At 43.2% G+C, this 27994-nt stretch overlaps 2 protein-coding genes across 3 annotated transcripts in view; one reads left to right on the plus strand and one right to left on the minus strand.

Moving 5' to 3' along the window:
- The first annotated feature begins 946 nt into the window (after positions 1–946).
- On the plus strand, positions 947–5741 carry LOC121707136 (E3 ubiquitin/ISG15 ligase TRIM25-like). 2 transcript variants are annotated; one of them, XM_042089470.1, is made up of 6 exons: positions 947–1112; positions 1903–2500; positions 3224–3319; positions 3642–3875; positions 5052–5211; positions 5453–5741. In XM_042089470.1, exons 2-6 carry the CDS (start codon positions 1913–1915, stop codon positions 5473–5475), a joined length of 1101 nt encoding a protein of 366 aa, XP_041945404.1. In that variant the 5' UTR covers positions 947–1112; positions 1903–1912; the 3' UTR covers positions 5476–5741. The 2 variants fall into 2 exon arrangements, with proteins under 2 accessions (XP_041945404.1, XP_041945403.1); XM_042089469.1 differs by lacking the exon at positions 5453–5741 and having other exon boundaries at positions 5052–5282.
- A 6457-nt stretch (positions 5742–12198) lies between these two features.
- Positions 12199–27994, minus strand: part of LOC121707132 (low-density lipoprotein receptor-related protein 1-like) — a 156325-nt gene continuing 140529 nt past the window's right edge. Inside the window, 24 exon segments of the mRNA XM_042089456.1 lie at positions 12199–14119; positions 15878–16022; positions 16948–16986; positions 17297–17390; positions 17606–17676; positions 18063–18164; positions 18562–18745; positions 18995–19156; positions 19605–19778; positions 20134–20274; positions 20816–20992; positions 21457–21576; positions 21678–21784; positions 22061–22239; positions 22516–22790; positions 23117–23236; positions 23561–23686; positions 23972–24109; positions 24451–24573; positions 24953–25075; positions 25378–25510; positions 26088–26194; positions 27310–27426; positions 27625–27750. Of these exon segments, the coding sequence (XP_041945390.1) occupies positions 13979–14119; positions 15878–16022; positions 16948–16986; positions 17297–17390; positions 17606–17676; positions 18063–18164; positions 18562–18745; positions 18995–19156; positions 19605–19778; positions 20134–20274; positions 20816–20992; positions 21457–21576; positions 21678–21784; positions 22061–22239; positions 22516–22790; positions 23117–23236; positions 23561–23686; positions 23972–24109; positions 24451–24573; positions 24953–25075; positions 25378–25510; positions 26088–26194; positions 27310–27426; positions 27625–27750 (3224 nt within the window). The 3' untranslated portion in view covers positions 12199–13978.

Consider the following 27994-nt stretch of genomic DNA (forward strand, 5'->3'; position numbering starts at 1 on the left):
TACTGAAAATGTCTAGGTGTTTCTTTCTGTTGACAGTTTTCTTCTAATATCTCATGGAGTATTACATATATAGGTGTCTACTGTAGGCTACAAATCAACTATAAATATTGAGAACATGCATACTAAAATAAAACGTAACTATTGAACTGATATTAATTTAAAACATATCTAATGTCTCAGATGTATGTGGGAAAATTATAGTTGAAACTGTTAGTTGCCATTATGGAAAATACAAATACAACTGCCAGGGGGGCACTGTGGCTACAACTGCCACATCATCCATAGGATAGCCTACCATGTTTGGGTCCGAGTGCCCAGGGCCGAGTCCGACCTGAGTTCATTTTCCGATCCCATCCCATCTCTCTCTCCCTGCTTGCTTCCTGTCATACTACTTTGTTCTATCTGAATAAAGCAAAAAGCCCCAAAACTATAATGGCCAGTTTGGAGTAGGCCTATGTTGAGTGTTTAAGTGTCATACAAAGTGTAGCCTACAGTATAAAGTGTCCAAAGTGACAACAATAATTATTTTTTGCCCTATAGGCTACTAGAATCCTTTTTTTTTTTATATATATATTACTTTTTCTGCTGTATAACTGCATGTTTTGTGTGATGTCTATGCTACTGAGACCTTGAATTTCCCCATGGGGATCAATAAAGTATCTATTTATGTATTTATTTATTTATCTATCTATCTATCTATCTATCTAATGTAGGCTATCTATCCATTTATTATCAGTAGGCCTATCAAGATAATTTGGGCAGGTATGATATTGTCACAATGTTGTTAATTTGCTTTCAGAGGTGCAGAATATATTTTGCTCAGAGTCAGATATACAAATGTGTGTGAGCGTTAGGATGATTATTTTTCAACGGGTGAATGGATAACCGAAAAAACTTGTTCTGTGTTTCCTTAGCCTGGGTTTTCCCATGCTGCCTTACGCGCGTGATTTGATGAGGTCTGACGTTAGCCAGGCTAGTGTTTGCTGATAATACGCTTTCGATTTCGTTTCATAGCCAGTCCCTTTTACTGTCTATGGTCCCACCGAAGACAGCGTCGCGGAATACCTGTTGTCTGTTTCCACAGACAGAAAGTGCTAAAGACCGATTTTTGGGTAAGAGGGTCTAGCTAGCCTACTTTTTATGTGGAACTTATATCCATTCATGTTTAAACAAGAGTTGTTGTTCTCGCTAAATGAGGCCAGTCGAGTCTTTGTCTTGGTGGACAAAACCAGTGTTTTATTCTCGGGTGCATATGAAAAAACAATGAAAAATCCATGTTTTACTATGAAACGATGGGCTTAGCTGACATGGGGTACAGAAGTGAATTGAACTGGTTTTAAGATCCATGTTGAAGTGTTTCTGCATATGTGGCATAGTCACAGGTGTCCCGGAACACCCAATCGTCGGCCTGGCAGTGGAACATCTAAAATAGCCTATGTTCCACCTATAGCCTACTTTCACTCTTACCATTAGGCTACGTCCGTTCTTATCATTGTAACGTGCCAACACTGTTAACTAGGGCTGTCACTTTACGTTCGAAAATCGATTGCACAATCGATTGGACCAAACAACACAAGTTTCGAAAACTAAAATAGGGGATCGATTTTAACCAAATATGTACACTATTAATTTTAAACGAATTAAACAAATAAAAAGGATAGATGTAACAAAATTCTTCGCATTGTGTCACGGAGTGATTTATTATTAGCTGTGCTGAGACTGAGTTGAAATGTCCAGGGATATTCCAACTCATGGAACGTCTCTCGGCCCATCAGAAACAAATGAATAGTTCCATAGAACCCAATTGTTGTATAAAATGCTACCACTGTGTAGCATTCTAAAGGGATCTCAATTTGAGAAGATACTGTGAATTCTACTCCACTATCCATTTTGTATTTGCAGGCCTGCTGAAATGGCTGAAGCAGGACTAAGCGATCAGGATCCATATCAGTGTCCGGTGTGCCTGGATCGATTGAAAGAACCAGTCACTATAGCTTGTGGACATAGTTATTGTAAGAGCTGCATTAATAGTTGCTGGAATCAGGAGGACCAGAAAGGTGTGTATAGCTGTCCACAGTGCAGAGAGACGTTCAGCCCAAGACCTGTTCTGAAGAAAAACACAGTGTTGGCTGAGCTGGTGGACAAACTGAAGATTGCGGAGACACAGGAAGCTTCCTCTGGGCCCTGCCTTGCTAGACCAGGAGACGTTGAGTGTGACTTCTGCACAGAGAGAAAGCTCAAGGCGGTCAAATCTTGCCTGCTGTGTCTGGCGTCTTTCTGTGAAACCCATGTCCAGCCTCACTATAAATCTGTTGCCTTTAAGAAGCATAAGCTGGTCAAGGCGTCTGCACACCTTCAAGAGAAGATCTGCTCTCAGCACGACCGACTTCTTGAAGTGTTCTGCCGCACTGATCAGAAATGTATCTGCATGTTGTGCACCATGGATAAACATAGAAGCCATGACACAGTCTCAGCAGCAGCAGAAAGGAATGAGAAACAGGTGACTCCTAAACTCCCATTGATCACAGAGACCAAATTGTTTTAAATTAATGCTATTTTCATAGGTTCATAGATAGAATGAGCAACCATGTCCACCATGTAGGTATATAAAAAAATAATAGTGGACAATGTTGGAGTATAGAACCATTTGAGGTGTTATAACGTTATTTACCACCCGGAGAGAAGAACTATTCCTTTCTGATAGGTTGGGATGGCTATTCAGGTGGCTGGGTGGGATGGCTGAATAACAGGGCACCTATGAAGTAGATCTGGTAAAAAAGCTCACTGTTCAATATCAATGCTTATGAATGCAACTATAGCAACCAGCTGCAGTACGATGACGGTTAAGCCTGGAAGCAGACTTTGCAACAATGGAATCAACTGTAAACAAGCTAACTGTCCACTAACAGCTACTGTATCACTGTTAGGGCCAAAGAAAGTTGTACAACAAATTGAACAAGTCGACTTCTTTTTAAACGTAACCGCTTGTTTCCGCTGTACACCAAGTGTCACAGTATTTACTTATTTAAAATTATTTCAATTTCAGAATACGTCTTTTCTGATAATATTGCTTAAGTTACAATATAGTTTAAGACCTTGTAATAATATTGTATTATGGCCCAGATATTATAATAGTATGTATTGATACCTCTGTTGCAATTGCCACTTCTTTGTACAATACAAACACAAATGGATCCTACTGAATGTTAATGCATTTCAACAGATGTCACTGCAGGAGGCGAGGAAGAAATCCCAGCAGCAAATCCAGAAGACAGAGAAGGAACTGCAGGAGCTGAAAAAGGCTGTGGTGTCTCATAAGGTGAGATGCAGAGTACATATGGCAGACCAGGGTAACCTCTCTAGTCAGGGAAAAAGAGAAAACATTGCAAGTTGATGCAACCGTTAGAGACTAAGAAAGGCTAGTTTAAAACTAGCAAACAAGTGATTACCTAAAAAGCTTATAAAAACCTTGCAAACACCACCAAAACGCAGGTACTGATAGAACCTTGCTAGAATAGTAAATGGTGGTCAATTTTGTGACATTTTCATGTAGTGGTTCTATTCTCATTTGCCTCACTAACAGTATAGATAGTTTCATGTACAGTAGATTCCCTATCTCTTGTCTCTGTGTCTGTTTACAGAACTGCGCTAAGGAGGCTGTGAAACGCACTGAGATGATCTTCAGGGAGCTGCTCCAGTCCATTGAAAGGTACCGTTCTGAGGTGATTCAGCTGATCAGAGATCAGGAGAAGGCAGCGGTGAGCCAGGCTGATAAAGTCATAAAGGACCTGGAGCAGGAAATTGCTGAGATAAGAAGAGAACAGGCAGAGCTGGATCAGCTCTCACATGAGGAGGATCATGTCCAATTTCTCCAGGTAGCCTCATTATTCGCAATTAACTTGATTATTTTGATGAATTTGATTACACTCTCTGTGTTCTGTGGGGAGTCCCACACCACTTTAAACATGGTGCACCTTTCAGGGTATTCTTCATTCTTCATCCTCCAGACATAAGGTCAGGAGACCCAAAAAGTTTTGTTCCGTTGCTCTATAGAATTAACTGCCAAACCTATTGTCACTCATGTATATGGTTTTGGTTCAGCATTCTGTTTTGTTCATGCTTATAGAACAGTAGTATGTTTAGATGAGGAAGAATGACGAATACCCTGAAAGGTACACCATGTTTAAAGTGAAGCATGGTCATGGCCAAGTGATGCTCTAGGCCTATTTTGCTTCCTCTGGCACTGATAATCAGTTGCATATAAAGGGGTAGGTACAGTCATTGAAATGTTTGGAAATCCTTGTCAGTTTGACAGTATTCACTTCCCACAGCGTTTCGGTGATATTTTGTGTTGAATTTGGATAAACGAATTGTTGTTTCAGTTGTCAGTTGTGTTGAGCTATTGAAATGGTCCTGGGCCCACTTCCCCGAAAGCATCTTAAAGGAGAATTCCGGTGTGATATTGACCTAAAGTGTATTGAAACATGATACCGAGTGTGAACGTATGTCTCATAGCCCATCTCGACTTGTCCCCTGCACTCCAAAATCTGGCGCTAGTTAGCCGATGCTACCAACAACTTTTTCAGTAGTGGTGCTTCGGCATCGGGCTAGCCATGCAAATAAATCACTGTTTTACACCCATTTACGAGGCTCAATGTATCTCCACACTTCATTGGTAGACTTCCTAGGGCCCTGACATTTAAAACGAGACATTGAGAACTTTGAAAAAGCACTGGTAGTTTACTTACAAGACGATTTATACAGACAGTATCTTCACGAAGTTTAACGTTTGCAGCCATCTTGAATTTAGTCACGATAAGTCGAGCAACGAGTAAGAATGAACAGGTATGATAAGGGATCAGATTCCAAAAATAATTCAGTGGAAATGCATGGATTCCAGTTTCTTCCAGTAGCAGCAACTGGAATCCATGCATTTCCACTGAATTATTTTTGGAATCTGATCCCTTATCATAGCTGTTCATTCTTACTCGTTGCTCGACTTATCGTGACTAAATTTTTTAAAAGTTTTGGTAATCTTTACTGTCTTTCAGAGTTACCAGACCCTCCGCCCGGCTGCTGTATGTAAACATTTACCCAGTGTCACTTTCAGTCCAAATCTGTCATTTGAAGACCCAGGGCTTGCTCTCTCTGCTCTGAAGCAGAATGTAGAACACATTTTGCAACTTCAAATGGCAAAGATGACCAGACAAGGTAAGAAAAATGAAAAAACATCATTCCTTACATGAACTCTCTGACTTACTGAAACAAATGACTTGCTGAATTCAATTCAATATTAATCCATATCTGTTTTTTAGAATATGTGGATGTGTGTGTGTGTGTGTGTAATAATATGTGTGTTTAGGACGACTATGTGTTTACATGTTGACGTATTTAATCAAAGATGATTGTTTTCTTTTACATGGATGAACATAAATGCATGATACAACTTCAGTTGGAGCTGGAAGGAGGAGGTAAAAAATCCTGGATTGTCCAGTAAACATCATAGAATCAGAAAATGCATTCCATTGAAATTATGAATCGTAAAAATGGAAAAATTTTCTGCAGTATTTACAGCATTTAAAATAGTAATTGTTTCAGATTTGTCGTATGGTATGTCCACTGTACTTTTCTTTGTCTGATATTTAACAGGCAAGACACATCTGAACACACCAACCCTCAGACACTCAGACACACTCAGAGCTTGGATGATAAACTCATGCTTAATACCTCTGCCCAGAACTGGAAACTAGTAGGGCCACGTAATTATGTAGCCGCAGTACAGAGAGAGCTGTATCTGCCGGATTTAAAGGATGATCCAAGATCAGAGAGATCTGAGAGGGGACGGCAGGACACAGCTCAAAACATGAATCTCCGTGAGAGATGGGATGCACCCAAAAGTATTCAGATGAACATCAAGGACCCTCTCTTATCCAATGGGCTGCACATAAGTTATGTCTGTTGGGAGCTCATGAAGAAAGCTTTCAGGAGGCAAATTAACAATCTCAAGAATAAATTTGGTGTTGACCTCCAGGAAAAGAAGACCGATGAAGATGTAACTATCACAGCTCAGACCAGGGGGAATCAAATAGTCAATCTGGAAATGAATGCCCTCAGGGCACTGATGTCTCTTTATCAAAAAGCGTTCACGACAACTATGTACTGTCCTTTGCAAAACGCATCTCACAACCAAACAGAGATGGTAAAGAAGCATCTCAGCGACATCCGGGAACAAAATTCATCTCTTGTTGTTGCAGATGGATTACCGAGTGGAGTCTGGATGATGATTGGCCTTCCAGATCATCTACGTTTTGTAGTAAGTGAAATCGAGAAGAGGCTACCTGGACCTATCTTTGATGAAAAACACAAGGACATAATTGGATATGAGCGAGGTATCGAGTTTTTGAGACCGTATGTTGATGGGATGGGAAGCTGTGAAAGGGAATGAAGAAATGGAGTGGGAACATGGAGCAGCAGGTGGGGAAGGAGTTTATGAGAAAATGGAAGAGCAAGGAGGAGCAGGATGGAAAGCAAATAGATAGATAGATAGATAGATAGATAGATAGATACTTTATTGATCCCCAGGGGAAATTCAAGAACAAGAATAGGGGATTTGAGGGTGGTGCAAAAGGATATGGATCGTCAGTGGATGGAGCCACCAGTCCTGATCCTATATGGAGAAGAGAACGAAAACTAGGATCACCTGGGAGGAAGGCACGGTAAAAAAACATTGGTAAAAACGCATCTCAGCGACATCCGGGAACAGAACTCATCTCTTGTTGTTGCAGATGGATTTGAGAGTGGAGTCTGGATGATGTTTGGCCTTCCATTTGCTGTAAGTGGAATCGAGAAGAGGTTTGGTGGACCTGTCTTTGATGAAAAATACAAGGACATGATTGGGTATGAGGAAAATGCTGGGCTCTTGAGACCATCACAGGCAGATATGGACTCTGAAATAAGAGCCAGGAGGGCAAAGAGCAGACGGTATTTTAGTGGATGGAGCCCATTATGATGCTTTATATTGATGCATCAAGGGCAACTATAGAGCTCTGTTCTAGAATCTTTGGTTTCAAGTGATACAGAGTGGACTTGATTAATGTTTGTTTGTATTGTGTGTAATTATAACACTGTAGGGGAACTCAGACAACAACAAAGAAATGTCCTGTGTTTATTCTGCTGAAATCTCTAGATCCCTGCTGCTGACTATAGTTTTATTTCTGGTGATGGATTATTATACTGGTGTCTACAAATCAATTATAAATATTTATAATCTACAAATTAATCAATTATATATTATACATTATATAAGAATGAATTAAAATGTGTAAGGGGTATACGGGGAAAATATATTGAAATGTTTTGTGTCATTATAAATAATAAAAATACAACTATGCTAGATTGAAACATGTAGCCTACTGTTTAAGTGCCATGCTAACAGTGTAAGTGCAAACTTGGAGTGAATGAATTGTGTGTGCAGTAGGAAATATGATCACACAGACATATGCCTTACAATTATTCTAACGCCAGCCTTTTGGAAAAGGACCATACTTGCTGCCTAACCCAGAGTTAAATAAGAGGATGCATTCCCTTCTGGTATCTGTATGTGCAATTTGCCTTATTCACCCGGCGGCCATTGTAAGCCAGAACGAGGCTACAGGGTACACTTGCCATCACACCTCAGTCCAGCAGATGGCGGTAATGCGCTCCATTTATAAACTGCCAAAAAAAAAGCTCACAGAAAAAAAGGGTTTGCTGGCCTGCCACTGCCTACCAGAGTAACCTGGCAGTTTGCAAACGGAGTGCATTACCACCATCTGTTGGACTGAGGTGTGATGGCAAGTGTACCCTATAGCCTCGTTCTGGCCGCCAGGTGAGTAAGGTGAATAACCCTGTCCTACACCTCCCAAACATTAATTAGCATCACAGTGAGAGTGAAAGGGGATTCTCATTGAAGTTGAAGAGTAGGTTAGTCTACAGTATACCATAGTGTCAGTTGTGTTTCCATGCTTTAATTCCACATTCCAGTACAGTCCTGGGCTCTCAGCTGGACCCAGTGGAGGTGGTTGGAGAGAGGAATAAGGTGGCGAAGCAGCCATCCACTGAGCAGCTATTTCAGTGACCGGCTGATCATCGCTTTGTGCTGTCAAAGTGTCTTGCATTGGGTGTGACTTATTTCCCAGCATGGCTGGAGAGGAAGGAAGGACCTGCTATGTCTCTCCTGTGAAGGAACGATATCGCAGGTCCTTCCTTCCTGCTGCTGTTAGACTGTACGATCAGCACCGCCCCAGCAGACCACACAATACAATAGAACTAATCAAAGTGCAATTTTAAGGCATCTTTGTATTTATTAGTACTTTAGATGTTAAATCATCTTTTGAGTATTTCCCATTTGTCCTTTAATATGTGCAATACCTGTGGGCAGTAGAAGGCTCACTAGTGTCTCTTCTTCCTGAGGAGACTAAAGAAGGTCCACCTGTCTCCTCAGTTCATGGTGAATTTCCAGAGGTGGGACCAAGTCACTGTTTGGCAAGTCACAAGTAAGTCCCAAGTCTTAGCAGTCAAGTCCAAGTCAAGTCCCAAGTAAATACAGAGAAGGGCAAGTCGAGTCCAAGTCCAAGTCACATCAAAGCCAAGTCGAGTCCAAGTCCAAGTCCCAATCTTTTTCAAGTCCTGAACAAGTCATCAGGTACTCTTCACTTAATAATGCCATTATTAGACTATCGATCATAATTTTAGCACTTCCATCTAATCCACAGTATTTTTTGTTTATAAATACAGATTAAAATATGTTCAATGTTTCTGTCTTGTAATCTTTTACGACATATGCATGCGCATACCTGTGTAATCTGTAAACGGATATCTACATAACACTCAGCACAGCTGCAAATATATATATTGTTTTTCCAAATTGCGGAGCCCACTGTAAGGATGAGTAATAATTTGACTGATGGTATTTCACTGCGCTAGGCCACAGATTTGCCTGCAAACAATTTATTAGGCTGTCTGGCAGTGGCGACTCATAAGGGAAGCCAAGGTCAACACTTTTATATTATTTAAAAGATAATAATGACAGTAATTTTGTTTTAAAGTATTCATTTCTTAAGAAATACTACACATTTGATGCTGTTTATCTCATTTGTAAATGGTGCACTGTCACTTTAAGCCCATTGTGTCACACGTTCTCATAATGATCCTTTTTTTACTAGCTCCGTTCAAATATAGCCTATGGCTAGTCCACAAACTCAAACATTGTTTGTGCCACATGTATAGCACAATATTAACAACGATAAGCATGATATTAAGTTGGCACAAACAGCTTTCATTCCCTTGGAAAGAGAAGCATGTATGACATGATGCTTGCTTGACATTTTCTGTTTGCAATTAAAAGTGAATTATGAGCCTGGTAGCCAGTAGCCACCTAGCTACAGTAGCTGAGTGAAATGTATTTCAATCGGCATATCATGTGCTTCATGTAAATAAATTATTGAATACTTCAAGACTATTAAGACCAGTTCCATTACACAAGGCAAAGACAACTCTTCATAATATTCTTGTCCACTTTCCAAATCACAGTGAGTGCAGCTATGTCATAGTGACCTGGATCTCATAGTTTATAACAGTACAGTAGGCTAGTGAGAACCGGATAATTCACAATCTCCTCTAATCTCGTATTTGTTGCCTTCACGATTTCCTTTTATATGTTTCTTATATTTAAAAGAAGATATCAATCATCATCAACAATGACAAGCCAGCTGGAACCTACTCATTTTCTCTCCCTCTCGTGCGTGCTTGGATGCGTTCTCAATTAAATGCAGTAGGCTAGCATAAGTTCAAGTTGGATCTTAATGGAGAGGACTCGAAAAGTATCAACTTTATGTAACATGCTGTTGGTGCTTTTTGACATTAAACGTTCTCTAACAAGAGTGCAAATCAGTTTGCAGTAAAGCTACTAGTGATTGGCTAAATGTTGGTCCTTCCTCTGTCTCTTGGTGCCCTACACACAGTGCGTAACGCGTGTGGGGGTAGCGGCAGTACTGTACTGTGCTCTGGCCGCTTGTCTCCGCTATTTTCTTTTTATTTTTTTTAGTCGGGGGAAAGCGTCTGTGGGGTGACTGGTCCACGATCAGGAAATTTAGTTTTTGATTCGAGACATGTCAAGTCATCACAAGTCAAAGAGGCAAAGTCCGAGTCAAGTCTCAAGTGAATAGTATTCAAGTCCAAGTCGAGTCGCAAGTCATGCCGAATTTTATCAAGTCAAGTCTGAAGTCATTAAAATCATGACTCGAGTCTGACTCGAGTCCAAGTCATGTGACTCGAGTCCACATGTCTGTGAATTTCTACCGCTGCACCATCGAGAGCATCTTCACCAACTGTGTCACAGTATGGTATGGCTACTGCTCTGCCTCCGACTTGAAAGCACTGCAGAGAGGGTGGTAAAAATTGCCCAATGCATCACTGGTTCCTCACTCCTCTCCATCAAGGCCATCCAGGGCAAGGGAAGGCATACAGTAAGGCGCGCAGCATCATGAAAGACTGTTCTCACCCCAACCACAGACTGTTCATCCCACTGCCCTCCGGGAGGCGTTACAGATCTCTCCGTACCTGAACCAGCTGGGTTCAGAGGAAGCCCTGACAGGGACAAGGAGACGGACGTTCTGCCCCTCAAGTAGGTTTTGTTCAGGTTATGTTCAATTATGTTCGGTTATTTCAGTGCATGTTCAATCAGGCCGCTATTTTTACACTTGTCACACAATGGCGTTTCATTTTGACGAAGGTCCGATTGACAAAGAAGCACAAAATAATGTAATTTTCATCCGTGCAATTCACCGTTACAGGGCGATAAGACCACGACATCACATGATAGCCTATCCATTCTTTTCCAAACGAGTTTTTCAAGAGCGCTAGAGTTTTTCTGCTGAATCCTAATATAGGCTACTTGAAAAGCATTCTCCATCCCTACATTACGCATGGTGGATTAGAATAGAATAAAATAAATCTTTAATGTAGGCTAGCTAGCCTACACCATAGTGGACATTTGTGTTTGGCTCACCAGACAGATGGACAAACAACATCTCAGACACATTGAAGATATAATTAAAACAAGTACAGTACAAAAAAGGGGAAACATAGCCTATAGAAAATGAATAAATAAGTTTAAATATAGCTGTACAGCTCAGTCGGGTATGCATGTTGTCACTAAGTTTGGTTAAGAATGCTGATGGCATTTGTGATAAAATATTTTTTTAATAGGCTACACACGCTCTCCGACTGGGAGTTTTTGTAGTGTTGGAGACGCAGAGCATATCGGCAAGCTGCCGGTCGGTGCGTAAAGTTTGCCTTGCGCTAAAGCAGTTCCTGGACACAAACCCAGGATCATTAAAGTGTAGTTTCACCAACTGGCAGGTCAGCATCACTTATTACATTTTCCAAATGTGCACCGAAATGTGTCCAATACCATGCCTTCCGACATTCACCCTTCCGATGATGGAGCGCAAAAGTTTAACTTGGCCCACAGCTGCAGGACCCGCGTTAAAATAGAAAATTACACTTGGGATTCTCAAAGAATTCTATGGCCCACTCAATCTGTTACAACTAGGCTAGTTTAAGAAAGCATCGTTCAAAGCAGTCAATACAATACGTGATGTCCAGTGAATTATTTAATTGTTATTTTGACATTAAATAGGCTATCTTAAACATGCGCATTTACACGGTCAGTTAGGCTATTCTCTGCCAAGCAAGGTCTCGGACGCAGGCGCTTAAGTATTGCTCTTTTTTTGTTATTACAGTTCTCTCCTCCTCGTAAGCCTCGACTACTCCGCCTCTGAAAAATACGGTGCTCTTCAGTTTCACTCATGGTTTCGACTCTCAATAGATGATGCCTTTATAAGTTCGCCGTGAACGCGCACAACTCTAGGTTATCTAACACAGGGTTGATTTAACTAACTGGTAACCCGTGTTTTGGAACCGACAGTTCGGGTTTAGTCGCCACAGGTTCAGACAACCCAGAGGTTAAGTTTTATCTCAGTGTTTGTTAAACCTCCTTTCTGGAATACCCCTCTGGTCAATTCTATACTTGCGGTCACTTTTGCTGCTGTAACAATTCAGATTTCTCCATGGTGAAACAATTGAAGGATTATCTTATCTGATTTTATCTTAGTTACTTCTATCCAAGATCAGTGAAAACACACACTGAGTCTCTGAGGATTTTTAAAGTTTTATTTATAACAATATCTGTTATTTAGTTTGTAAAGTACTCCAGCAAAAAATTAAAACATTATTCTCTTTCCAGAAGAAAGTTTGAGCCTCCATGCATTCTGTACTATAAAAGCTATGTGTACTTTTCATTAAAACTGAACAAAAATCTGATCAAAACCTTAAAGAAAATGCATGTACAATTTTGCACATATCTTAAAGTAACATGATTGTACTCATTTTTTTCTGAATTGATAACAAAACAAAAACAGAAGCCAGAGCTGAACTGAAGAAGCATCCTTGCTTGACTGCAGACAAGTAGGTTAAAAAGATTTGTTAATCTACATACAGTATGTTTGCTTATTTGTTTGTTTGTATTGAACATGCATTAAAATATGGCTGATCACCTTCCAACAGAAGCAGCATCTCAGACCAGCAGCTGAGCTAAAGCAGGAATCAAAAAATGAGTGAATAACGGCATTAGCTCGTAGGCGAAGAGCGACAACAACAACAATAAAAGGGGAAAAAATAAAGGCTACTTGAACCATCTACATGATGGAAAATGTGCAGTTTACTCTGACCTGTTGTAGAAAACACTGCTAGCGCAGAGAACAAACAAATCTGTTACTGTAAAAAGAGACATTGTACAGCTCATGTTTAAGTGGAGAACACACATGTATCATCACTGGATTTTACAGAGAAACCAAAGCAGAGCCGAACGCAGCACGGACACACATTGAACTTGAAGAAATAAAACAAAACGACGAAACCGCCTCTCCTCCCCTGGACCCCTCTGCTATGGTCCACACTCTGAAGTTGCACTAATGCGCATAACTGAGCGAGCACACATCCACACCCTCGCCACTGTGTGGCGCCGTCCCTTCCGCCAAAGCAGCTGGCCTCGGGAGACACCAGCTGGACACAGAAGGGGGTTTTATTTACTGCACCGCAGTTTGCCCTCTCGACGTTCCACATACGAACACGTTCCTTCGCCCATTCACTCGTAATCCCATTTGCTTCGACACAACTCCTGACTACATTATGATCATGTCACTGTAAGCCTCTAGGACATTCAAGCTATGAAATGTGTATACTTTCCTGCTTACATCTATTTTTACGGCATATAACCTACACCGAAAAGAAAAAAAAACAACAAAATAAAACAAAGTCTGTGCAAGGAGGAGAACACAATCATATACTTCTATGAAATTAAAAGGGAACTATTCAATCCCGTATCAGGGACTGACATTTATTATGTGCTGTACATGAACTCACCACGGTTGGCCCTAACGACAGGTGGAAGATAAAATACTGTTTTCAAGACAAGATTGCTCCTGACTGCGAGCTAAAGACAGAGTGTGTCCTCTCCTAATAACTCACACAGAAAACAGAGTTGGCACTATTGAAATGGAACGGTGTAATTTCTTTTGTCTATACACTTCATACAAAAATAAAAAATTAAAATTGTTCAGATGTAATTTTTTTTCTAATTTTTCAGTTCCATTTTGCACAGAGGTAGTGGCTATTAAGGTGTAAGGTAGGGGACCAAAATAAAGAAAAAGAAATCTCATAGAAAATGTTTTTTCCTTGTTCGTTTCACGTTGAAGAATTGTAAAAGAACAAAATATAATACTGCAATCACATACAAAAGTAGTCCTTCATTTTGTACATTTTATACAGTGTTCACAATTTTTTTCTGTTGATTTTCTTCCTCTCGTATTCTCTTCTTTCTTTAAAAGGCAATAGGGGGGTGTTTCTCTGAATGGTACGGCCTGGTCCAATGGACAGTCTATGTCAGTGGGTCCACCAGGGGCTCCTCATCCCCTCGCGACAGAAGCTCCTTCTTCTCATCTGTGCTGGCCAGCGAGTTTCTGCTGTTATGCGCACCCATGTACAGGGTGGCGTACACAGGGTTGGTGAAGTTAGTGGGCTGGAGAGAGAGAGAGAGAGAGAGAGAGAAAAAAGCAGAGGCTTTACTCAAAATCCAAATTTACAGGAATGGGTCATGACCTAAAATAATGTTGGAATTTTAAAGTAGGCAATAACTGAAATGTTATCCGAGAATACCAAAAGCACACAGTTTGTTATATTTAGTGAACCAGTGACATGGCTGACTCTGCCTCTCTCTGGGATGCTCATTTTTATACCCAATCTAGGTGCCGTTTAGGGATGTAACGATTACCACTATAATGGTAAACCGCGATAAAAATGTTGACGATAACAATTACCGTTTTCATTTCAAATATCATGATAATCACAGATGATTACCATGGAGTGGAAACCGTGTGTTTAATCCTTCCCAGCTTCATCCAAGCCTGCTTTTGACATACAGTAGGCCTGGTACAATGGAACAAAACTGGTATCCTATTGATTCCGTTATCTACTTGATGGATTTAATTGTGGCACAAAGCCAATTAAACATGACCAAGGAAAAAGTGAACGGGACAACACACAATGCCACGGTAACGTTATGCTATGAATTAAAGGAATTATCCGGAGTAAAATGCACTTTAGATCAATTTACGGATGATTGGGAGTACATACGTTGAGTTGACATCAAAATCATGTCATTCGGATGTGTTTTGAGAAAGTTTGATTTTACAGTTTTTAGTCAAAACTCATTAGCCGGTTAGTGACCAGGGCATGTCATTTCGCCGCTACAAAACGCTATTTTTATACCTCTTCTACAGTTCCAAACAACATTACACTTACGTGGTAGTGAGTAGAGGGTCCCTAAAGCCAAATCGAAGTATCCCGAGGTCTTTATGTGGTTGGATAGAGAGTCCAGAATGAATTTCATCAAGCCAGTACCTTTCCGGAAATGTTGCTGCTGCAGCTAGCATCTTTAGGGGAAAGTCTGTAGGAGACCTCGGGATACTTCGATTTGGCTTTAGGGACCCTCTACTCACTACCACGTAAGTGTAATGTTATTTGGAACTGTAGAAGAGGTATAAAAATAGCGTTTTGTAGCGGCGAAATGACATGCCCTGGTCACTAACCGGCTAACGAGTTTTGACTAAAAACTGTAAAATCAAACTTTCTCAAAACACATCCGAATGACATGATTTTGATGTCAACTCAACGTATGTACTCCCAATCATCCGTAAATTGATCTAAAGTGCATTTTACTCCGGATAATTCCTTTAAGAATGCTCAGCTCAGCCAGGTTTGTTTGTTCAGTCAGGATGTAGGCCTATGAATGTGAATGAAAATATCTCCAGTAGCAATAGGCCACATCTACTCAGTAACAATTTTTTTTACCCTCCCTCTATGAGCACTCCCAGATGAAAATGAGTTCCAGCGTCCCTGTTTAAATGTTGCACTTTTGATAAGGTTTTTGCCTATATTTTGTAATATAGTAAATGCTGTCACACTTTTTGAAACTTTTGAAGCTTTCTGAACATATTGAACAAAATTTTCATACCGTTACATCCCTAGTGCCGTTTATCCTAATTAGCTGTAAAGTGTTCCTCTTGTTCTTTAGTATTACACAACTTTTACAGCTGTTTGTTGCCCCCGTCAAAAACTTTTTTGAAACATGCTGCTGGCACCAAACTGAAATGAGCTGATATTTTCTATATGGGTTTACCAGATTTGCAGGTTATCAAATTCTGTTTTTATTTACATATTACATGGCAACCCAAGTTTTTTGGAAACATGGTTGTATATGTGAAAGGAAGACAGTCACCTTGTCTGGGTCTAATGTGAAGTCAGAGTCCAGCAGCTCTCCGACATCGTCGTCTGGCTCTCCCTCGTAGATCTTGTACGCCGGGTTCCCAATCTCAACGTTCATGGCTCCGTTGGTCATCCTCTGGTGCTGGAAGCCTTTAGCCCTGCAGACACAGAGGTGAAAGTGCAAAGGTCATGACCCAGTCCACTCATATAAACATATATAAGCCCTCTTCCTGAACCTTGGTCGTACTGGTACTGTCACTAGCACCACAGCAGTGCACGGCCACAGGGACACAGCCACAACACAAGAGGGCGCCACCAAAACTCACGCTCACCAAAATGAAGCCTGCAACTGAAGCCACACGTCACAGGCACCAAAGCAAACCCAGTGTTCACTAACAAAATGCCCTACCAAGAGGCCTATGAAAGCTCTACTTACTTAAAACAAACATTATAAATACTGCATAGATTATATATACGTTACTCTTCTACTTTTTTCACTTACTGTCTTTAATGTAAAATGTATAACTTGCGTGTCAGTTTATATATATGTAAGGAGGTGGTATGACTTTATAAGATTTGTTATCTTTCTATTTCTATGTGTTGTTGTTATGATGCTATATTCTATGTCTTATTCAGGAAAGGTTACCAAGACTACTGAACTGTTCAGCAGTTTAAGTTGGCGGCATTACAGACACTACAGGCCGCTTGGTAGACTGGGCAGTTTGATGAACACCGGGTTCTAAAACACGGGGCACTTTCCAAGTGGACAAGCTTGGAAGAATGCTCTAACAGTAGCACACGTCCTACCAAGGCTCACACAACAGCGACCACAACAACACGATAAGAATACAACTGGACCCTACAGCCTGAATGGAGTCGGATCTATTTCAATCACGCTGTCAATAGATCACCTCACTCTACTAGTGCGTCAGGAAAGGGGGGGTCAAGGGAATGATGGGAATGTCCAAACTGAAAGGTTTGCTTGGAAGTTTAAACAGTCAACGCAGTGAATAACGTAGAACAACACCACAGGGAGGGGATGGATGAGATGATTGAGTGTGTGTTAACCCTAGCAACAGTTACCGCGCTTGTCTGGAACAGGATTTGGATTGCCTGCTAGACCTGAGGGGTAAAGGAGATGCAGTTAGGCACAGCAGAGAGAGAGAGAGAGAGAGAGAGAGAGAGAGGGAAATGCAATAAGATGAAAAAGAGCAAGAGATGATTTGGAAACAGAGTGAACTAGAAAATTAATTAAAGAGAATGTGACAAGAGCTTGAGCCATACAGTATCAGAGGACTATGTTTTACAGCGAGAGGTACTGTAGAAAGGCTTAAGCAGCAGAGTTAGTGTGGGGAGCCATCAACACTGTGTGTGTGTGTGTGTGTGTGTGTGTGTGTGTGTGTGTGTGTGTGTGTGTGTGTGTTGTACTCACCCACTCATTCTCTTCTTGTACCAGAATACCGCTCCACCCGCGACCAACAACAGCAGCAACAATAATATCACTGGAATCACTATAGAGGCTGTGCCTGTATGGACACACACACACAGATAATATAAACCATAGCCTAAGGAACAACTGACACAGCTTTAAAGTGAAGTATCCACGAAGGTGTGAGTGTGTGTGTGTGTGTGTGTGTGAATGAGAGAGAGAGAGAGAGAGAGAGAGAGAGTGAGTGAGAGAGAGAGAGAGAGACAGAGAGAGACAGAGAGAGAGAGAAAGAGAGAGGACCAGCAGACTTACGGCCTCCAGTCTCAGCATTCACATTAGAAGTGGGCGTCTCACAGCGATGACCCTCCCAACCAGACGAGCACCTGCAAACACACAGTGGGTGCATGGGTCAACAAGGCAACGTGTGTTTGCCTGCGTGTATGTGTGTGTGTGTGTGTATGTGTGTGTGTCTATTGACTGGATGATGCACACTCATTAAAGGAGGCTCTGTGTAGAAATTGAGTTTTCCGAGGCTGAATGCACTATTATATCGATCTTCCGATTCCGATTATATCGAGAGCACACTCAGAAGCATAGACAAAGTAAGGCCAGCATTACAGTGGATATCTGGGCAACACGAAGAGAATAGGCGTTTTTATATCATATCCAATTGTTTCTACACCATTCTGTTGCTATTTCTAGATCATTTGGAATGTTATATACACTACATTTTTTTGTAGGTGTGTGTGTCAGGTGATATGTTACTTACTTGCATTCTGGCAGCTGTGTATGGGGGTTAAAGGTGCATTGGCCATTAGCACAGTATTCATCACAAGTATAGCAGCTGGGCTGAATCCTTCCATTGGTGCAACTGTAGACACACACACACACAATGTATTCCATTAGCAAATAATTTTATCTTTAGTATATTACTGCACAGATAAAACATATACATTTTTTTTCAGCGTCTGTTATTCCTGTAAATCAAGCCCTGTGGATGAACAAAGACCTGAAATTACAGTGCTGCACATAAAGCTCAGCTTGTGATATCAGGGGTGAACTGTGAATACACCTACAGTAGGGATCCACAGCTCACTTGCCCATCCTTACTGCAGATTAACATACTGTAATTACACACTTCAGAACAGGGAAGCATACAGACACAGCAATCTGAAGACTGCAATGAAAGATATTAAAAGTGTGTGTGTATGATTGTGTGTGTATGATTGTGTGTATATGTGTGTGTGTGTGTGTGTGTGTGTGTGTACCTGCATGTGACGTCTCCGTGGGGCTGGTAGGAGTTGATGGGGATACACTTCCCATCGCGGCAGTAGTGGCATTTGTCGACCTCGCAGATATTGCCCAGGTAACGCGGAGGGCAGCGACAATGGCGAGAGGTGTCCTGTGACTCCAGACACACACCATCATGATCGCAAAAGCCATCGCACTGACCTAAAAACACACACACACACACACACACAGTGAGAGAAGTTTTAGTGTCTGAGTTGTGACATGGTTCATCTATTACTGTTAAAAGATTTGCATAACTAGATTACAAAAGCTTTAGCACCCTGAGCAATTTAACCAAACATATACTATACTGTGAATACATCAATAACATGTAAAAGGACAGATCAACCGTCTTTGTTTTCTCAACAGGAGGTTGTCCTCCGCACCAGCTGGTGGCACTGTGACACTCACGGTACTGGCATTGGTCTCCCAGGAAGTCACTGGGGCATCGGCACACAGGCTGGTTGCCGCGGTTAACAGTGCAGTTGCCGGCGTTTTGGCAGTAATTCTGGCAGGTGCGCAGATTGCAGCTGGGGCCGGTGAAGCCTGTGAGACACCGACAGGTGGGGGAACCTGAGAGAGAGAGAGAGAGAGAGAGAGAGAGAGAGAAAGGAAGAGGATGAAATGCATAGAGAGAAAGTGAGAGAATGAACGTGTCTGTGAGTGGGAGTGTGTCGGTGTGTGTAGGTAATGTTGTATAGGAGTGTTTGTATATCTCTGTAGGCATTTAGAGACCTGTTTGCGGTTTGTGCACCTGTAAGTGAAACAATGCAGGCATGTGTGTCTGTCTGTGTGTGTGTGTGTGTGTGTGTGTGTGTGTGTGTATGTGTGTGTGTGTGTGTGTGTTCACCTGTTAGTGCAGCAGTGCAGGTGTGTTATCATGTAAAAGTGTGTGTTTACCTGTGGGTGAAGCAGCCCAGTTACACAGTTACTGTTTGTGCGTGGGTAGGTGAGGCAGTCCAGGTATGTGTGTGTGTGTGTGTGTGTGATTGTGATTGTGTGTGTGTGTGTGTGTGTGTACCTGTGGGTGAGGCGGTGCATGTGCCGCCGTTCTGGCAGTAGTCTCTGCACTGGTCGATCTCACAGCGCTCTCCTCCGTAGTTGGGCTGGCAGCGGCACTTGGGCTGCTTGCGGGCATTCAGGAAGCAGCTACCTCCATTCTGACACTGCACATTGCATGGTCCACTGGGAGGAGCTGGAGGAGAGGGAGAGAGAGAGGGAGAGAGAGAGAGAGAGAGAGAGAGAGAGAGAGAGAGAGATTATTTTTTACATTCAATTCCTTTTCATTTACATTTAGCCCCATCAATGATTAGCCCTGTTTAACAGAACCCTCGTTCTGGGAAAACGTTTCTATGCTGAAATCCACGTTTAACAACTATCACGCCACTCAACTGTTTGTGTATTTGCGTGTAAATATATATTTAGTTTAGTGTATAATAGATAGGAAAGATCTAGGACTGTGTGTGTGTGTGTGTGTGTGTGTCTGAGTGAGTTTGTGTGTGAGAGTGTGAGTGTGTGTGTGTGTGTGTGTACCATATGTGTAAACTCACCAATAGGAGATAGTGTGGGTGTGGGCATCTCCACGCAGGTGGAATTGTGCAGCACGCGTCCGTTGGGGCAGGTGCACACCGGACCGCTGGGGCTCAGCAGGCACAGCCACTCACACTTCTTCCTGTCACATGGGTTCGTCACTGAGAGGAGAGAGGGAGAGACAGGGAGAGAGGGAGAGACAGGGAGAGAGGGAGAGACAGGGAGAGAGGGAGAGACAGGGAGAGAGGGAGAGAGAAAGAGTCTTAAAGAGGCTATGGAGTTTCCTTTCCACTTATCAATACATTTAAACTACCATTTGCATGATACCTATACCATGGTTCATGTTAGAGTTGAAGTTGTGTGGTGTGTATGTATGTGTGTGTGTGTGTGTGTGTGTTAATATGTGAACAATAACTGTCATGGGGCAATTCCATGGAAAATCTCATGTACATTCTTCATCCAAAAATAGCAAATGCTCAAATTTCATGTAATCATTCACATCATCCCATACCATCACATTTTATTGGCGTTATGGATGTTACAAAAAATGTAATTTTCCATGGAATTGCCCCAAAAGTCAATAACTGTCAATTGTCCTCAGCACCATACAGCATGATCAGAGTAAACCTCTGTGATGTGGTCAAATACAGTATGATTGGGGGAATGTCTCTTTGCGTGTGTGTGTGTGTTTGGTGTACTCACTCTCCGGCTGCTTGTAGCGATGGTACAGTGCGATGTCGGTGGCGTGGTTCATGCTGGTGGTCAGGTGCTCTACAGGGCCTTTGCCAAACTTGTTGACGCGGAAGACGAGGTTATTGATGTAGGTCACACCGTAGATGTAGTCCTCAAAGACATCAATGCTGAACGGATGGTGGAGCACTAAAATGAGAGAAACACACACACACACACACACACATTGAGGGACAGGGTGTAGAAAAACATAATAATACCATACACTCCTACTGCCACTGATTGAAATGCCTTTCATACTTGTCTGATTAGGCTGACACAATAAAACATGCAGTATTATTTCGCTGGAACAGTTTGACTGCAAGCGCGACGTAAGAGAGGAGAAAAACGTTTTAAGTCTTTTTTTTCTGTCAGTTTCACCTTAGTTACACTCCCTCTTGATGCCTGTACTAATGCCTAGCAACAGCTACTGCTGGTCTCAGAGCACGCAAGTCTTGCTGTATGGGAGTACTGTGTGCTAGCATGCAGACTCTCATACACTGTTTCTTTTGAAACACACACACACACACACACACACACGCACGCACACACGCACACACACATGCACACACACATGCACACACACATGCACACACACACTACAGGTACTCAACTATTCTTGATGCTGGAGACGGCAATGACCGGGTCGCTGCCATTGAGCCGCACACTGCCAATCACTGACAGCTTGGCATCCGCCCAGTACAGTCGCTCATTAAAGTAGTCCACGGCAAGACCTGAGAGAGAGAGAGACAGAGAGAGTGTGTTAAAGTAATCAACAGCCAGAGAATGGTGGTACTTAGAAGTGTGTGTGTGTGTGTGTGTGTGTGATATTCACCCGTGGGCCACTGGATGTTCTCGTGCACGAGTGTCTCCCTCATGGTGCCGTCCATGGCTGCTGTCTCAATCTTGGGGTGGTTGCCCCGGTCAGCCCAGTACATTTTACTGTGAAGGGAAGGGCAACAGAAAGCCGCTCACAAACACACTCATCTCTACAATGTCTCCACAACGTCCTTACAACATTCCCACAATGTCCCCACAACATTCCAACAACATCGCCACAACGTCCCCACAACATCTCCACAACATCTCCACAATGTTAGCCTGAGCTCTCTCACTAGTCTCCACGTCTCCATTAAGTTAGCCTAAGCTCTCTCGAACATCTCCACAACATATCAGCCTGAGTTTTCTCCCTCTGAAAATCCAAAGTCGCTCGCTCACCCTCTCGGGGGGTCGACCACAATGGCATAGGGCTCATCGATCATGCCCGAGATTAGGGTCTTGCGGTGGCGCCCGTTCAGCTGGGCCACCTCGATGACGTCCCGGCCCGAGTCGGTCCAGTAGATGTTCCCGGCCACCCAGTCCACGGCGATGCCTCTGGGCATCTTGAGCCCAGTGATCTGACAGAGAAGGAGGAGAGAGAGCGTGGGGAGTTTTAAAGCTGTTCCCTTCAGCACACCAGCACTGACCTGCCTTCATCTGTCTGTCTCTCTCTCTCTCTCTCTCTCTCTCTCACACACAAACACTCCATCTTCTACCTGTACAAGCACACACAAATACACAAACACACAAACACACACACACACACCTGCTAGCTCCCGGTCTTTGTCACACACACACACACACACACACACAAACACACACACACACACTCCCCACCCCATTTCCCTGCTCACCTCCAGGTGTGTGAGTCGGGGCTCGGCCTGCCTCTTGCTGCGGCTGGCGCTGGTGGTGCTGGGCTGCTGCGGCAGCTCATAGGAGGAGATGCGGCCCGTGTGCCAGTTGGTCCAGTAGATGTGGTTGCTCTTGACGTGCAGGTCCATGGCGTCGATGCGCACCGAGGCGTCGCCCTGGAACGTCTGGGCGTACACCAGCCACGGTGAGCCCAGGTTCAGGCTGCGGATCTCGTTGTCGTCGGCGATGTAGAGGGCTTTGCCCACGCTCGAGATGGCTGGTCGAGTGTGTGTGGTGTGGTGTGGTGTGGTGTGGTGGGGGGGAAGAGAGAGAGAGTCGATGAGAGAGATGATGTTGAGACACAGTGCAAATGCAAGGAATACATACAGGAATAAATATTCCCATCACATCACATCATTTAGCATGCAATGAAACCTACTGCATAAATGTACTGAAATACTTTTGAGATGCATCACATGTGTTGGTAAACTGATTCAGAATGAGTTGAAGGTGCATGACATTTTCATATGCCATTTACAAAGGAAATTGACACATTTAAGGCCCTGGTTTTGAATGTCTATTGTTTTATTACGGATGACTCACTGTCAGCTTTGCAGGTGTCATTGACGCGCGTGAAGTGCTTGTGGCAACTGCACTTGAAGGAGCCCTTGGTGTTGTTGCACATGTGGGAGCAGATGCCGAACTGGCTGCACTCGTTTTTGTCTGCAGCATAGAAGGGGAACATACAACCGATACACAAGAACTCATTTCTACATTCAACATACAGAACATACAGTGTGTATGTATTTATATCGGTGTGTCTTTGTGTGTGCCTATGTGTTTTTGAGTGCAGGAGCTTAGCACAGGGAAAGGCATTAAGTCATTGACTGCAGGTGCCTGGATATGAAATAAAGTGTAAAGTAAGTAAAGTAAAGTAAGGTTGCCTTGCCTGCGGAAGCAAGGACTGTGTGTGTACATGTGTATGAGGCTATATGTATTTGTGTGTGTGTGTGTGTGTGTGTGTGTGTGTGTGCGTGTATATGGTACCTTCGCAGGAGTAGTGTCCTATCCTGCGGAAGCCTGATTTGCAGGAGCAGAAGGACTCTGTGCCGTTGACCACACAGTGAGTCTCATCACTGCCACTGCACTCATGACCACACTTAGAGGACACATCTGTGGGGAGACAGAGAGAGTTACAGGACTAACACACACACACACACACACACACACACACAGAGAAACAGACACACACACACACAAACAGAAACAGACACACAAGAACACACACACACACACACACACACACACACAGAGAAACAGACACACAAGAACACACACACACACACACAAACAGAAACAGACACACAAGAACACACACACACACACACACACACACACACACACACAGAAACAGACACACAAGAACACACACACACACACACACACACACACACACACCTTTCTTGTCACAGTTGGTTTCGTCTGAGCCGTAGTCCTCGCAATCGTTAAAGGAGTTGCAGACAAGGGTAGGGCTGAGACAGCGGCCATTACTGCACCTGAACTCGTCCTTCTCACACACCGGTGGAGGCGGAGGATCTGCAGCAAACATCACATATTGACACATATACTGTACATACACAGCCATAAAAACACACCCGCACACACACACACACACACACACGACAGATGAGAAATTCATAGCTTCTGTCATGTTCATATATGATGAACAAAGGGGAAAAAAAAGCACTTGACTTTCAAATGGATCACACTGAAAGCGCTTTCAGCAAAAGCAAATGGTTTGAAAAGAAATTCTTTTCACACTTTGACTGAGGAGCAAGTCCAACAATGAGCCTCTTGGTATTGGACACTTTTACCCAGCATGCTGGAAGTTGACAAGGGGGGGGGGGGGTGAGGGGCTAGGGGTGAGCAACACTTACGGCAGTTAACCTCATCACTGTTGTCCCCGCAATTGTCCACGCCGTCGCACTGCTTGGCAACGGGCAGGCACACACGGTTGTTATGACAACGGAACTGTCTGGTTGGAGGACACTGGAACCTCCCTGAGAGATATAGAGGGAGAAAGAGAAATAAGAAAGAGAAGACAGCAAGTGTGTGTGTGTGTGTGTGTGTGTGTGTGTGCACACATTTTGGCATTACAGAGGGCCATTACAGCAGGGGATAGGTGTTGTAAGATGTCAGACGCGTGAAAAGATAGAATGTGATGAAAGGTCAAGAGAGAGAAAGAGAGAAAACGCAGAGTGAAACAGAGTGGAATGAAAAAAAAAGGGGGAGACAGAGGCAGAGGACAATTGAGAGAGAGAGAGAAGGAGAATGGGACAGGAAAACAGAGAGCAAGTGAAAGACAAAAAAACATATAAGAAAGAATAGAGAGAGTGATGAAGAGAGGTCGTATAGGAAGAGGAAGAGAGAGAGACTCACTGCACTCGTCTGGGTTCTCGTCTGAGTTGTCTCCACAGTCGTCCTCTCCATCACAGTGCCAGCCCAGGGGCTTACACAGGGTGTTATTACACTGGAACTCATCCAGGGGGCAGTGTCGACCCACTGACACAAACACACACACACACACACACACACACACAGACACAGATAGAATAAGGGTTATGGTCATACTGCGCACTACTACATAACACCTTTACACAAACATCAACATCACCTTATTGGTCTACTTTTTGGTTTACACTGAGTTTTCCTGTATTTAGTTAAGTATGTAAGAGAGTGTGTGTGTGTGTGTGCGCTTGACAGTAGGAGTGTATGGTATTATTATGTTTTTCTTCACTCTGTCCACTCTGTATGTGTGTGTGTGTGTGTGTGTGTGTGTGTGTGTGTACTGTACACATTCTCACCTCCACTGTCACAACTTTCCTCGTCACTGCCATCCATGCAGTCTGGGTCGGCATCACACCTCCAGCGGATGGGGATGCAGTGGCTGTTCTTACATTTGAACTGGTCGCTATCACACTTCACTTCACAGCCATCCTACCACACACACACACACACAATAGATATAATATATTTTTGCATTACATAGTTCCTGCTAGAAGAACTGCCAAGACACTTTCAGGTGGCTACACATGTTGTGGAGACACAAGTTAACATGGGTGAAGGCATTGCCCATAATCATTTAGTTTTTGCAAATGCACCATCAGTAATGCTTAGGGGTATTTGGGGGAAATTACATAAACACAGCAGCCAAGGTACTCCTATTCACACACACACACACACACTAACACACACATAACAGCTGCTGAGTGATGTGTTTATAACAGATATAATCACATACAGTATCTGTGTCCCACTATGTCGATGTGGATTCACATCTCCTGAAACTCTTGATTGTGTGTGTGTGTGTGTGTATGTGTGTGTGTGTGTGTGTGCGTGTGTGTGAGTGTGTTTGTCTTGACAGCTACACAGTGTGAGCAGTCCTGTTTGTCCTTGTCACAGGTCCTCACAGGAATCACTTCAGACAAGTAAGAATGACTGCTATGATTAGATTGTGAGGCAGATGTGTCTGTGGTGTGTGTGTGTGTGTGTGTGTGTATGTGTGTGAGTTTACCTCATCTGATCCGTCAGCACAGTCATGGTCGCCATCACACTTCCAGCGGCCAGCAATGCAGCGACCGTTGGTGCAGGCAAACTCACTCTCAGAGCACTTACGAGGAACTAGAGAGATGACCGAAAACACAAAAAGACAGCAAGACAGACAAAAAGAAAGAATGAGAGAGAGAAAGAGAGAGAGAGAGGAGGGGTTATATTAGTAGATAGCCACTGAGGATCTTAGGGTGTTGGGGAATCACACTTCCTGTCAGAGGGTTTCTGAGGATGCAGTTTTGAGGTGCAGAAGTGGGGGGGGGGGGGGGGGGGGGCATCAGGCTCACACAGGGATGAAGGGGGGGAGGGGCAAGGGGGAGGGTACAGCATGGGGATGGGATGGGGAGGATGGAACACGCGGTTGCTCTGGAAACGCTTTGAGAGAGGGATAGGGAACACTGGGTGTAGCAGCCATTTTGTTTTGTTTTGTTTTGTTTAATGAATGGAGACGTCCACCTACCTGTGTCTCGCCTGGACCCGCATGGACGGAGTGTGAAATGAGAAGAACAAGATGGACGTGAAACGCATGTCAGTGAACAAAAGCAATGAGCTACACGAGTGCAGAGTGACCGAGACCAGACATGAGAGAATGTGGTGTGTGGTGTGAGAAAGACAAACCGGCGGTGCTGATGTGCTGATATCACCATGCACGCACACACACACACACACACACACACACACACACACACATGTACGCACACACACACACACACACACACACACACACACACACACGTACGCACGCACACACACACACACACACATGCACGTACACACACACACACACACACACGTACGCACGTACACACGCACACACACACACACACGCACACACACACACACACACACACACACACACATGTACGCACGCGCACACACAAACACGCACACAAACGTATACACGTTCTCTCACACACACACACCCACACACACACACACACACACACATGTACGCACGCACACACACACACACACACAAACGTATACACGTTCTCTCACACACACACACACCCACACACACAGTTCCTTTCACAGATCTGAATAGTTTGAAAACGATTGAGTTTTAATAAGTTATAAAGTTGTGCTCCGTCATACATACCTATGCATTAGAGAAATTAGTTAATTTTTTTGAGAAGGTGACTTTTTTCACACTAACAATATCTGGTGTGTATAGTTGGATAACTTACCACAGTTGTCCTCGTCAGAGTTGTCCCCGCAGTCGTTGTCATAGTCACACTGCCAGCGCCCGGGCACACAGCGGTTGTTCTTACAGCGGAACTGATATGGCTCACACGTCCTCTCGTCTGAGCACACACACACACACACACACACACACACACACACACACACACACACACACAAACATTACTGAGAAAAACTACTAACATTCAACCATAACATTTCTTCAAAATTGTAGCTTTACAAAAATGCTATAATGTTATAAAAAAAATCTGCTTTGCTTTTTTCTCTTGGTACTTTTTGTCCCTCTGTCCCTCCCTTACCACACTCCTCTTTGGGTTCGTCTGATGCATCTCCACAGTCATCCTCTCCATCGCATTTCCAGCGTGCTGGGATGCAGCGACCAGACTCCTTACAGCGGAATTCATCCACACCACACGTCATCTGAGCTGCAGTGAATAAACATAAACAGTCACACACACATTTCAAGATGCATATACAAAACTAATACCCTGGCAGATGCAGCATGAGTCGTGGTTAGATCTTAAAAGTGTATAAACTTATCAAAGAAATGAGTCTCAGAGGATGCCATACTAATTATCATCGGTAACACTTTACTTGACAGGTGAGTTCATAACACATTCATAGCAGCTTTCATAAACTGCACTTAAAGCATTCATGACTGTTTCATGA

Source organism: Alosa sapidissima, chromosome 4, assembly GCF_018492685.1.
Source record: "Alosa sapidissima isolate fAloSap1 chromosome 4, fAloSap1.pri, whole genome shotgun sequence".
Lineage (NCBI taxonomy): Eukaryota > Metazoa > Chordata > Actinopteri > Clupeiformes > Clupeidae > Alosa > Alosa sapidissima.